This window comes from Brachionichthys hirsutus, chromosome 20 (assembly GCF_040956055.1).
Source record: "Brachionichthys hirsutus isolate HB-005 chromosome 20, CSIRO-AGI_Bhir_v1, whole genome shotgun sequence".
Lineage (NCBI taxonomy): Eukaryota > Metazoa > Chordata > Actinopteri > Lophiiformes > Brachionichthyidae > Brachionichthys > Brachionichthys hirsutus.
Genome location: NC_090916.1, coordinates 6,312,770 through 6,325,264, shown reverse-complemented (window position 1 = coordinate 6,325,264; position 12,495 = coordinate 6,312,770). Strand labels below are relative to the sequence as shown.

The window sequence follows — 12,495 nt, the reverse complement described above, 5'->3', positions numbered from 1 at the left end:
TGGACAATGTGGTAAAACCAAAAGACATCTCATTGATATAGCTTTATTCTCTTGTACATTATTTATATATAATCATACTAAAATAAACACAAGTTTTAAAAAAAATGAACAAAGAAACTGTACATAAAAAATGTATATATACTACATCTTAATTACAGAACAGTCTACTGTCCAAAAAAGGCACTAAATTCTGAAATGGGTAACAGTAAATTCAAACGGAATCAGACTTGAGATCGACACAACAGCATTTAGTCCTCTTTTTCTAAGCTCTACTGGGACACCACGAGAGGACCCCCCCCCCCCCCCATTTAAGAGCAAGCGCTACCACTGGAGCACACGACGGCAAGTGGGGGAGAACCTTTTCAGCTTCGGGTGACGGATTCTAGTGTTCTCTTGGAAAAGCACGGGAACTTTACTTCACATTAAATACTTCTGGATTAAAAACTTGCACCGACACGTCGGGCCGTGGCATCTCGAGACGCCTCCTTTGAAAGTGTTTTAAAGTGAGGAAGATCATCTCTAAGTGCACTCGTCGTTTCCTTCCTTCCCTCTGCAATTTCTTCACCGCATTTAACAGACATTGATCTTTGCGAGGGAGGATATGACATCACACCAAACTCCACAGAAGAACACACTTAAAAAGCCAAAAAGGTTGAGGCTGTTTTTCCCCCTATAATTTTTTTTTTCTCAACACACTGTGCAACATGTGAATTCTAATCATGTTATAGCGGTGTAGTTTCTCTCCATAATTAAATTCTCGAGTCGTTCTTTTACAGTTCCGCATATGGAGCACATTTTATGTGCGTTATTGCAATTTAACAGAGTGGAACTCTGTGTTCTAGTTTCACTTAAACCCAAACGGAGTTGGCGTCTATTCATAAGTAACACGATCGTCTTCATTCTCGACGAACTGCTTCTTCATTGTGGAGTTTGGGTTGCTGTTATTTTACTAATTTAACACCGCATGACGTGAGAGAAGCAGCTGTAACATCATCATCATCATCATCATCATCACACCAACCCCGTTATAAAATATAAAACATCTGCCACTTCAGAAACGGCTCAGAGGAAGGAAGGTTCAGCTTTCAGCTCACTGGAGAAAGATCCGCTTTCATTAAGGTGCATCATCGTTACGTTTTCACAGAGGAGCTTTGCTACCCCCCCAGACGCAAACAGGGGGGGACTGTTGTTCATCCAAATCAGGGCCGACAAAGAAAAGACAGCTTAAAAGAAAACAGGACAATTAAAAAAACACGACTAATTTAACGATAAATGCATGTTTCAGGTCTTTTTTGTACATTGCCATTAAAAAATGAGTATAAATACATCTTTGTTCGTTATTTCTTTTCATGTTTAAACCCTTTCTTTTCCACCGTCCCAGTTCTGAGTCGCTGTATTCGCATCTTTTTTTGCACACAGAAGCGATAGATTTAAGTAGAGCTTTACTAGACGCGAGCCCGGGGCTGGGAGATATTCTACAGACAGCAGATTATCAGATTAATCAGCACTCCGCTTGAAACTGAGGAATTACATTCGATTTCTGTCCAAGCGGTTCAGGCCAATTGCTCGATAGAATACTTCCCCCTGTTTTCCAAAACCATCGCGAAGGCAACAATATGCTTACAGGCTCAGATTTAATCCAAATTTCTACCTCTACTCAGGGACTCGGGGTAATTTGGGTTCTGTAATTTCAATTTTTACTTTGTTTAAATAAAAATATATCCAGTGAATCAAAAAGCTTTTGAGGCGCATACAGCAGTTTCCCCAAGCTTCATGGTGGGCTAACAGTCTCCGGATTCAAGCTATGAACAGACATGGGGGTGTAATCACACCCCCCCCCCCCCCCGAGCTCTGGATGGAAATGTACAATAAGATTAGTTCTCAAACAATCCAAACTATCATCAGTATGAAACGGCTCTGCTTGAGACATCATGGCGATGTTCATATAAAAGATGGCTTTGGAAAACGTACACCCTGGGGCCAAAACAAAGAAGAAAAGAAAATGGTATTTTAAAAAAAAAACGAACTTTTCAAAGCACATTCTTTTAGGCGATTGATAAGAGGCAGAACAAAAACAGAGCAGCTGAGGGGCGTTTCTCTCACGACAGATCTGGCTGCTGCAGCGTCCCGCCCAACGCACGCCAACGGAGCTCGCAGAAATGGCTTCGGACGAACGGCAACGCCGCGATGACACCAGTCGAGCTTTTTCTTTGCCCCAAACAGCTTTTCCTTTGGCATCAATGACGTTTAAAACAAAGCACGATTGCCCTCATTAGATTAGCTTAAGTTTAGGTTGATTACCGCGTCAAACCTCAAATACCGAGGCAAAATAACAGCGTATGGAGTCACCGTTTGGCTGCTGGCGGATTTAATTCTGACGTGGTGCGTTTGTCGACATCCTGGGAAGAAGACCTGCTGCGTACTAGAGGAACTAAAAGGTGTGCTTCAGTCCCGTGTGAAATTAAAGCCGACTTTCTTTTGTGGGTTTTTTTTGTGTAGTCTTTCATCCAACAGCAGGTCTCCCGAGGAAAACAAAAACAAAAAGCTACTCTGCAGAGGAACGATAAGGGCAGAGGGCAGAGGACAGTGACTGGACAGCTCCATCTGTGGATGTGATCCTTCCTCGCCGCCGCGATGCCGGAGAGAATCCATCTTCCCGCAGGTGACGGCCGAGGCTGCTCTTCTGACGGAGAGTTTTAATTCTGAGGAGTATGCAGGCAGGTAGGTCGGTGTGACTGAGAACCATAAACAGATATTCTATATACAGTACACGGTACTTTTCTGAGGTTGACGCTGAGGTGAGATAGACTGAGGAGCGGCTCAGACATCCAGGCTGGGGGGGGGCTGGGGGGGGCGTCCCGACGAGGACCGCCCTTTTAGGGTTGAACGGACCCCCCTTTGAGTCTTTCCGTGCATCTTTTATGAAGATCAGAGGACTTATAGTGACTCAATTCCACCGCATATGTCAATAAATTGTATCGGAAGGCGGAGGGGTGGGGGTGGGGGGTAATTACTGTTTACATGGACTTGGTGGGGGGGAGGGAAGCCGAGTGGGGAGGAACAGCCGGCAGGGACAGATTCAGAGGGTTTAATAAGTCAAATTGTTTTGATCTCTTCTCTTTTTCCACGCCTTGTTTCCCCACCTTTTTCATTCCACCTTCCCTTTGTCCTCTTGACTCTCTGGTTTGCCCCCCCCCCCCCAATCCCAGTTTCCGGGCAGTTCATTCGTCCTCCAGCGACTCCGTCTTGATGTCGTTGGGGACCCCCCCGGTTCTGGACAGCGCTAAGATGGTGTGGTTGACGGCAGCCATCTCCACAGCCAGAGAGATGGGGTCCTGGTGCTCGCCGTGCGCCGCGCTGTCATCCTGAGACGGGGGCGGGACAGAGGGACATGTCGGAACGCGAAAGACGAAGAAGGACTCACGGCCATCCTTTACCGTCCTGCCTGACGTACGTCATCTGCCCTGATTTAATGCCATGCAAACCGACCAGCAGGAGCGCCAGTATAGCCGCTTAGCTAGCGCCCCTGTTTTACTGTGGTCTCCGTTTAATGCTACCGTTTAATCTAGATCCTCTTCACTCTGACCCGGCGACGCCGCTGAAATATTCTGTTCGAAGGAGACGGGGCTTCCTGTAACCAGACTCAAAAAGGCGAAGGTCAACTCCTGCAGAACGATGAAGATCCAGATGGCCCAAAGATTTCAGAACTCTTCTGCTCTTAAATAAACTAAACTAGTAAAACTAGCCAAATCAAGGTTACTCGTCTTCACTGGTTGTAATAAATATAATCCATCCTCTCTGCAGAAACGGATCTTCATTCGGTCTTCCTCTCAGCATAATGACGCGGGAACAACACGGCGGCTGTTGTGCCGTAAACGTGCGGTCGACGTACACCCCGTCCCCGGCGTGGACGCACCTGTGTTGGCGAGGTGGGCTCCAGCCGGTAAAGGCCAAAAGGTCGGCTAAGAGGTCTCTTGTCAAAATAGGGCAGGTCGCATGCCTGCAGAAACAGAAGCAACGCACATTTAGCTGCACATTTGACGGGACTCTATAGTTTTGCATGTGTCCAAAACACGAGAGCGGAAGGAGTCGAACAGCCTCCTTCAAACAGCCATGCGGAGCGCCGCCGCGTCCGGCCGCCGCAGCCGGCCGCCGCAGCCTCAGTTCTCATCGGTTCCACGGAAAGAAACGAGAGAACATTTGTTCATGAATGCGTCTTGAGCTGGTTAGGGTTTCGTCTCCCGCTTTGAACATCATAAAATGTCGTTTTCATGCGCGTTCCATATTTGGGGAGAGTTCATTTGAAGTCGCTTCACATGCTTTGCACATTTGCAGTTGTGCGTGTGTGTTTGTGTGTGTGTGTGAATTGGTGCCAGCGAGGCCACGGGGTCGAGTTCCAAACAGCCTGCTGATTTCAATTATTAACACAACTGGAACCAAACAGAGGAAGAATAATCGGCGAAGTCAAGCGGGTGTGTCGTTTAGCTGGGATGGAAGGCATGTTAAACGTACGGTCACGTTTGACTAATGAGCGAAACGCTGAGCGCCGTCCAAAATCAGCCTTTTAGATGCGTTTAGTGAGAAGCCAAATCCGCGGGACAATAGCAAAACAAGATGGCGCCGTGCGTCTCTTTAATCAGACCAGTCACCGTCGGGAACATAGATCTGGGTTTTATGTGCCATTCGGGATCCTTTAATCTGTCTCTACCTGCTCCGAGAAGTCGTTCCCGTCGATGTCGTCACTGTTGGAGTGTCCTCCCGGACTCTGGACATCTATCCCGTGACTCTCGAGGATTGTGGCTTCTTGGAGAAAGAGGATAGATAGATCAGCCCGACTTTTGGGGGGGATACTAGGAGTTAACTCGCTCAGGACAGATGCCCTCTCAATCTCAAGACTACTTATCATTGGATTAATGGCTCATTTCTCAGCAACATATATTCGTGGTGCACATTACCAATGTTAGCCCGTCTCTTGATCTCTTTGCGACGGTTGGCGAACCAGTTGTAAACTTTCAGGGAGGTAACCCTCTCAAGATCCGACAGCTTCTTCCCTGAAACGAGAGTCCGATCACTCGTCACGCTTCCCCTTACACTCGACGTTGTCACCTCTTTCGTAGCTTTTATGCCGAGCGTCTCGTAACTGAAAGCGTTTAAATACGTGTCACACGGGCATAGCTTGATCGCTGCGAGGACCAGATCACGCATCAAATGTGACGCAGGATGTTTGGGCCGAAAAAACTTTAAACAAAGTCCAAAACAAAAAAAAAACAAAGTGTCCACGACAGACAAATATTATTCACAAATATTACTCAAAGGAATGATTTTACATACATTTTCTACTGCTTGTCTGAGCTTTGTAAACACACATTACACATTACGCTACCGCTCTTTACACATAAACATCAACCAGTTGTTGCTGGCTCCAATGGTTTACCTGGTTTCTGGATAACAGCATTGCAGGCATTTGCAGTCTCCTCCCGTTTGGCTTCGTCCGGGTACTGGTTGTCATTGAAGTAGCTATAAATAGCAACAGGAGTCACACTGATTAAATTCATTCCTCTGCCCAAGGATGGTGTCGACAAAGCAGAGTTACTGCGGCTCGCCGAGACCGAGACTCTGACGGGTCTCGCAGGGTTGCCGTGGAAATAAAAGACGAGTTATGAAACGGACCGCCCGCCTGCCCACCTCTCCATCACAGCCAGACACTCTTTCCTCCAAGTGAAGCGACTTCCTCGACGCAGGCGGAAGGTCCCGGGGGCCGTGGTGATGGGAGGCGGGGTTTGTCTCCACTCCATCTCCTCCATGGACAGCGGAGCAGGCCTCATGTTTAGGGTGGCACCTAAGAGGTTTGGAGAATCACTGGTTTGTTCCAAAATGAAGGGTCAGCCACAGCAAAGGAAAGTCTAAAGAACATGCAGTCATGAAATTCATAGAGGCTGTTTTGACAGAAACCGATCGCGGCAACACGACCGACAAAGATTGTGCTGCCTCATCTCAAGTCATGGACGCAGCAGAGCTGAAAACCAAACTCAGAAAACCCGCTACGTCTGCGGCTTACAGCCATCACAGGGCCGGACGCTCACGTCAAGCACCTAATCCGAACAAGGTCGGACCGCGTCACCAGCGATCCAGTCTGTGAAATCAGTTTTCTCTGCAGCAGCGATGGCGGCACGAGTGGGGGTTTTGGCTGAGCTGGGCCGGAATCAGCCTGCCCATAAATAGCTTAGCGCGGTGTTTGCGCCGCTGTCAGTGTTGGCAGAGCTCCACGAAAGGCGCATGCCGCAGAGGACGAGGCGTGGGACGCCTGCCGTGCCGTTACTATGAAGTCCATTTCTAAGGCTGTGTTGAGACACGTCTGTCTTCACAGGAGCAAATTAAAGCAAATTAAATCCAGCGTAGCGTTTCATTCATCTGCTACTTGTACTTTAAAAAGGCAGGAATTGCCATTTTACTTAACAACTTACTTTTCTGGTTCCGTTGTGGATTCAGATTACGGACCTATCAAGCAACGCTGACATGAAAAAGCAGCTTTTAATTAATAATAATAATAATGACATTAACTAATGACATTAGTGATGGTTGTGTTCCATTTAGTGAAGCAGCAAACCAACGTGCGAAATAACAGCAGCCTGCCTCCCGCTTGGCCTGAATGGAACTAAGGGGGGGGGGGGGCTGACGCGGACAATGAGGGGAGGATGCGTGTTCACAACTGATAAGAAAGCATCAGGTACACTCTAATGAATAAATCTATGCTGTCCAAACCCCAACGCCGCTCAGACGACTCTCTAGGTTTCCTCTACGACACTGTGACATTATATACAGCGTCTACTCCTAAACACCTCATTAAGAGGAGAGGAAAGATAGATTGTTGTCCTGTAGCCGTCATCCTGTTTTAATTCATCCATCTTTAAATCCGACTCTTCAACCGAAGGCTACAGGTATTCACAAAACCTTTGCATCCATTTCTCCCTCTCTCTCCCATTTTAAACAAAGTGATGGTGCGAGGGTGGGACAGGTGTACCCGGCGTGGTTTTCTCCAGCGTGTACCAGCGGTAAAAAGCCCTCTTCTTCTGCTCACTCAGGTCGGAGCCGTGCTGCAGCAGCCAATGGGAGATCCGGCTCTGGCTGATGCCTGGAAAGCAGCCAGACATCGAATTACGAGAGCATTTTGCACCGAGCCCTCTGTGCAATTTGTCGACAACCCTTTGGAAGAATCCATTAGAGACAGAAGGGAATACAGGGCGGAAAAGGTTTCTCTCTCTCTCTCTCTCTCTCTCTTTAGCACTGAATCTAGTCTTTCACCGATCTCTCGTCTCTCACAGAAAGCCGGAAGCTACGGGAATGCTGCCGCTAAATTGAATCACCTTCTACTGGCTGTCTCAGTTTGCTGAACTGGAATCCGGGATGGTTTAGACCGATGCAAAGCAGGTTTGTGAAGGATGGTAAACATGTTCTCCCTCATTGGGACCAAGAATCCATCTTATGTTGACTTTTTAAAATGGTTATTTTCATCCTTTAAATATCCGAGACGTAAATGACAACCGGACAAGCACAGAATGACGTGACGCACATTAAACGAAGGCGCCGGCGCCCGTGCGGCGACTCACCGGTAACTTGTGCCACCACTGCCTGAGAGATCCTCCTGTTCCCCAGGAACGCCTTGATCTCCTCTTTCACCGTGCTGCTGTCCCTCCTGTAAACACACGAGCACACACACACACACACACACACACACACACACTACATGACTAAGAACAGAGAAACGCCTCTGAAGACGCCGCCTGCAGGAGAACCGCATGAACCGAGTTGCTTTAGGCCAGAATTCCAGCTTTTGATCGTTTCGCTTTTTAGCAGGGATTTAAAACGTGTTCACTGCAGTTTCAGGATCACGTCGCTTCTCGCCGTCGCTGCTGTGCGCTGACTCGTTTTGTGCCTCCTCGTGTAAAACCTGAGGCTCCATTTTGACTGCATTATGGATGTATTGTTCCTTTTTTTTTTTTTTATGCCTCCCACTCGATGTTGCGTTCCAGAGGAGACACAAAAGGCAAGGGCTGCATGAATTTAAATTCAGCAGCAGTCAACTATTAATAAAGTTGGCAGGAATGTTTCTGCTATCTCCGTCCTCGGCAGGGGAGCAACAAAATTCTAACACGCAGAGACTTGAAGGATTGTCGGGTGGCGAGTGAACAGCAGACCCCACCCTGCTTCTTGGCTTGGAGCCCCGATCCCTCCCCGACAATGACATGAACACTCGAAAGCTTCTCGGCCTAATCCCTCATCCTGATACACATCACGAACATGAATATTTCACTTTTTGCATTTACTTTGAACGCCTACCCCCCCCTCCCCCCCCCACCCCAGCTTAAACAGCTCTGGTGCTCAGACCATGCAATCACAGCACCCTTTGAACCAGATGCCAGACACAGTCAGAACGGCGAGCACATCAAAGTCTCTTTCAGAAATGAAAATGCGTCACCCTCTTGACATCCAACATCAATATCCTCCACACCAGCCTCTCGCGACGCAGCTAAAATTAGAGCTCAAAAACGCCGCTTTGCATCGACACACCAGTGAATCGATGGAGCACAAACTGCCGTACGAGTCTGAGGGAGAGTTGCAAATGAAAGCGGGAGGACGAGGGAGCAGAGGGTGACGCGTTCGATGCCAACTCTAAGGCCGAACTCCTGCAGAGGCGGAAATGTGCACTAAGAAAGGGAAAAATCAGAAGCGCAATTGCGATTTCCAAGTCTTCTTATTCCTTCTGAGGACGCATCAGAATGATCGCTGAAGTACATCACAATAATACGACACCCTTTTAATGCAAAGCAACTAAAAAAGAAGAAGAGAAGAAAGCTAGCAGTCTTGAAATGAAAATCTCCATGGCAACAATATCTCTTTTCTTATTGTCTCCATAATAAAAAAAGAAAATATCACACAGCTAGCGCTAAGCCGACGCACTGATGTGCTTGATGAAAGGAAACCTGGAAATGTTGACTTTAATGGGCGATAAATCCATTTGCTGAGTTACAATCAAAGTTCTAAAGCCCAATTCTACTGACCGCATCAGCTCCTCCACTTTATCGTCGATGTCCAGGTCCTCTTCCGTAGCCTCGAACCCAAACGCCCGCGCTGCGGCCGCGCTGTTCACCGGGTATCTCGGAGGAGACAGCTTCCCGTTGGGCGTAGCGGCTAGGCTATCCCGACCGTTCTGTGACAGCGCCGCAAGCGACACTGGCGAGGGCAAGATGGCAGAAGGCGGCGGTGGGCCAGGAGGCGGGGAGGCGTCATAGTTGTTGCTAGGCGAGGGCGAGAGACCCCCTCCGCTGCCGAACTGCGTCTGCGTGGCAGTGGAGATTTTGGAGGTCGTGGAAGACGCGGCAGCCGCAGTGTGATCGCCGACGCCGCCGTTGCAGGACGCCGAGGAGGCGGCGGTGGCCGAGGCAGTGTTGTTATTGTTGAATGATGTAGTGGCGTTGGAGGCAGAGTTGTTGTTGTTTGCCCCGCCTCCTCCATAGGAGGAGGAGGAGGAGGAGGAAGAGGTGCGGCGGCCAAACTTGTCACCGTGCTCCCGGTCCAGCCGGTCCAGGGTGTCGAGCGCGTGCAGGATCTCTCGCTTGGTCATGCCGGAGCGACGCAGCCGCTGCAGCAGGTCTATTTGCTCAATGGTGAAACGGGGCTCCTCGTTGAACTCAGACATCCTGCTGCCGGGCAAGACACAAGACAGGCAGGTTGTGAGACAGAGGAGAAAAGGAAAGAGGAAATGCAGGGGGGGGGGGGGGAAGAGCTATGGAAAGGCAAGTTAGAGGGTATTCCAGCTATAGGAAGGAAACTGGAAGAGAGATGAACAGGAGGGGTGAAGATAAAAGTCATGCAAAAATGAGACGGGACAAAATGAGAGGATTTAGTAGGAAAGATTGGGGGGGGGGGGTGTTAACTGATAAGAATGTAAGAGTGAGGTAGAAGAAGGTAGTGAAGGAGCTTTAGAGGGGTGAAGTAGAAAGAGAATAGAGACCCGCAAGAAAAAAAGAGGCGGCAAGTAAGAAAAGGAAGATAAGCGTGAGAGACGTGTGAAAGGAGGAGGGAGGGAGGGGCATAAAAACCAGCTATTTCTGGGACACACGCAGAGTACCAGAGTCACCTTGACAGCTGATGCCGTCTTAACATCCTGACTGCCATTCTTTAAGAGCTGCAGTGCATCCCCGGCTCTGCACGCCGCCCACGCCGCCTGTATTTTCATAAGCAATTTGCTGCGCTCAAAATCAATGCAACTGGAATCAGACTGCGGCAGATTTGCCCGTCATCTGTGCCAGCCCGGCCGATGCAGAGATTAGAAATGGATTAAAAGGGGGTCACTGGCATTTTCCTAAAGTCCAAGATGAAGTGATGACAGAAAAAAAAAAACGCCACAATATATAAAGTATTACGAAGTTATCGTGAAGAAAATTAAAACAGAGCTCTTGAGATGGGGGGGGGGGGGGCATTCCAGACTAATGCAGGGGAACATCACTTGGGGTGAGTCCTGACTTACATTACGCCTGCACCGCAGGGAAGCGTCGCAGCGCCGGTGAATATTAACTCATCTCTTTAGTTTTCATTAAGAATTCATAAGGGAGGCTGCTAAAGCTGTAAACGACCAACAAGCACCACGCTGCAAACCCCCCCCCCACGCTAAAGAGAGGAGAATCGAAGCACTTCCCACATGCAAGAGGCTTCACTAAAGACCACTCGTGCTGTGTGATTGTGATTTTTCTTTTTAGACAGAGCCTCATTGTGCTCGAACACTTTGAATCATTACCCATCCTGGTCAACTATTTCCAGGGCTCTCCTTGGCTCGGTTAACTAATTATCAAACTTGGATAATTAAGGTTAGTCTGTCTTTCCTAGACCACAGTAAGTATTAGCCTCATCGATGACTTAACAGTAATAAAATGAAGGGGGGGGGGACCGGTTCAACAACTATTCAACCCACAAGGGTGAAAAAGCAGATTCACAGAGAGAGACAATAGAGTGCTGCATTCGAGTGACACTTCTGAAGTATGTTATTTCAAGCTAGTTTCTTTGGTGGTAAAGGGCTGGTTTTTGTTTTTCTTTTCATCTTATTCTATCCCTCTTTTCTCTCCATGTGTTTTTGTTTTGCTGACTATGGGGGGGGGGGGGTCAAACGACTGGCGATGCCAGCTTTCAACGCCCTTTGCCCCAGCAGCTAACGCTAGCAAACGTTCATGTGGCAAACGGGAAATGCCCATTTTAACGCTGAAGCTAGCAGCATTTTTGTACGATTAGCATAACATGCTAGTCATGACAGCGTCACCAGCAGGCGGATGTTAGCCGCTCTCGCGGTGCTAGCAAAGCCTTTGATATAACATCACTTTTAAATGTACTTAAATTACTTACCTCCGTTCCAATCGCCAACGTAACCATTTAACTCAAGAACTACAGCAAAGGCCCGCATGAGCAGCCGAACAATAAAGGTGATTTTCGATCCGATGCCCCCCCACCCCCCGTCCGACCCCCTTTCCAAGGATTTCTAATCAGAGGCGAAGCATTTGCCTCTCTGCTTTGTCTGTCTGACAACAGCCATATTGACAACTAGCACCTCCGAGTAGCGGAGAGGGAAATGTAGTTCTGGCCTTACTGTAAAGCCACGACGTTCTTTACATTAAAGACTACAAATCCCTGGCGCAAAGCGCGAGGGAGAAATGGGTGGCTCGCCGAGCTCCAGTTGTCATATGAGGCGATGCAGTTTTTAATGTGACCACTGTGGCTGCCCCCCCCCCCCCCCCCGTCACACACCTACAATTAGAGGAATGTCCCCCCAAAAATAACTAAAGTTTGGGAATAAAGAACTCCCAGCTATTCTGAAAAAAACACACTTAGTGTATACCTTAAACAAAATGTTTGTGTAAATAATAGTGTCCCTTTGGGTAAAAACAATATATTCCATAATCCCTATACAAAATATAATATTTTAGATAATACACTTCATTTTATGTAAAAGCTGAGATAAGAATTCTTGTTAAAGATCAAATAGAACATGAGTTCCTTGCCCCAAGTAATATTTTGGATGAGGCATTGAACAAATACTTAACTGTATTTGAAAAGGATGGAAGAGGAGACGGAAATCACGAGGCCGGAGTTCAATAATGATTGATTTGATATTTGTTATGATATGATCATGAGATGCCAACATGAAAGTCTGATGGTCTGAGGGGACTGGATAGCTACTCTCCACAGAAGACTTGATTTGAAAACAAAGTACACAGATTTTCCAGGAAGTAGAAACCCTTCCCAAATAGTCACAATTACTGCATAACCCAAACTTATATTTCAATTAATGTAAGAATGTGAAATGAAAGTCATGGATATTAAAAAGGCAGGATTAGCAACCGTGTGAAGCAGATAATTACCACAGGGCACCAGACCCTCAGCAGCTCCCCCCAGCCATGCATGTCAAAAAGCAACGACATGTAGCTTCTACAAAAAACACCCAAACCT

General features: G+C 47.7%; 1 protein-coding gene across 1 annotated transcript; it reads right to left on the bottom strand.

Annotated features, from left to right (window-relative positions):
• Positions 1-3,180: 3,180 nt before the first annotated feature.
• On the bottom strand, positions 3,181-9,697 carry LOC137909190 (homeobox-containing protein 1-like). The gene is made up of 9 exons (XM_068753622.1): positions 9,060-9,697; positions 7,608-7,693; positions 7,022-7,132; positions 5,686-5,839; positions 5,435-5,517; positions 4,956-5,051; positions 4,709-4,803; positions 3,917-4,000; positions 3,181-3,365 (listed from the first exon to the last, which is right to left on the bottom strand). Exons 1-9 carry the CDS (start codon positions 9,695-9,697, stop codon positions 3,222-3,224), a joined length of 1,491 nt encoding a protein of 496 aa, XP_068609723.1. The 3' UTR covers positions 3,181-3,221.
• Between the last annotated feature and the right edge of the window lie 2,798 nt (positions 9,698-12,495).

Coding starts and splice junctions, on each gene's coding strand:
- LOC137909190 (XM_068753622.1), bottom strand. CDS start 9,697: ATGTCTGAGTTCAACGAGGAGCCCCGTTTCACCATTGAGCAAATAGAC. Junction 7,694..9,059: donor AAAGTGGAGGAGCTGATGCG/GTCAGTAGAATT, acceptor GTGTGTTTACAG/GAGGGACAGCAGCACGGTGA. Junction 5,840..7,021: donor GCTGGAGAAAACCACGCCGG/GTACACCTGTCC, acceptor CAAACCTCTTAG/GTGCCACCCTAAACATGAGG.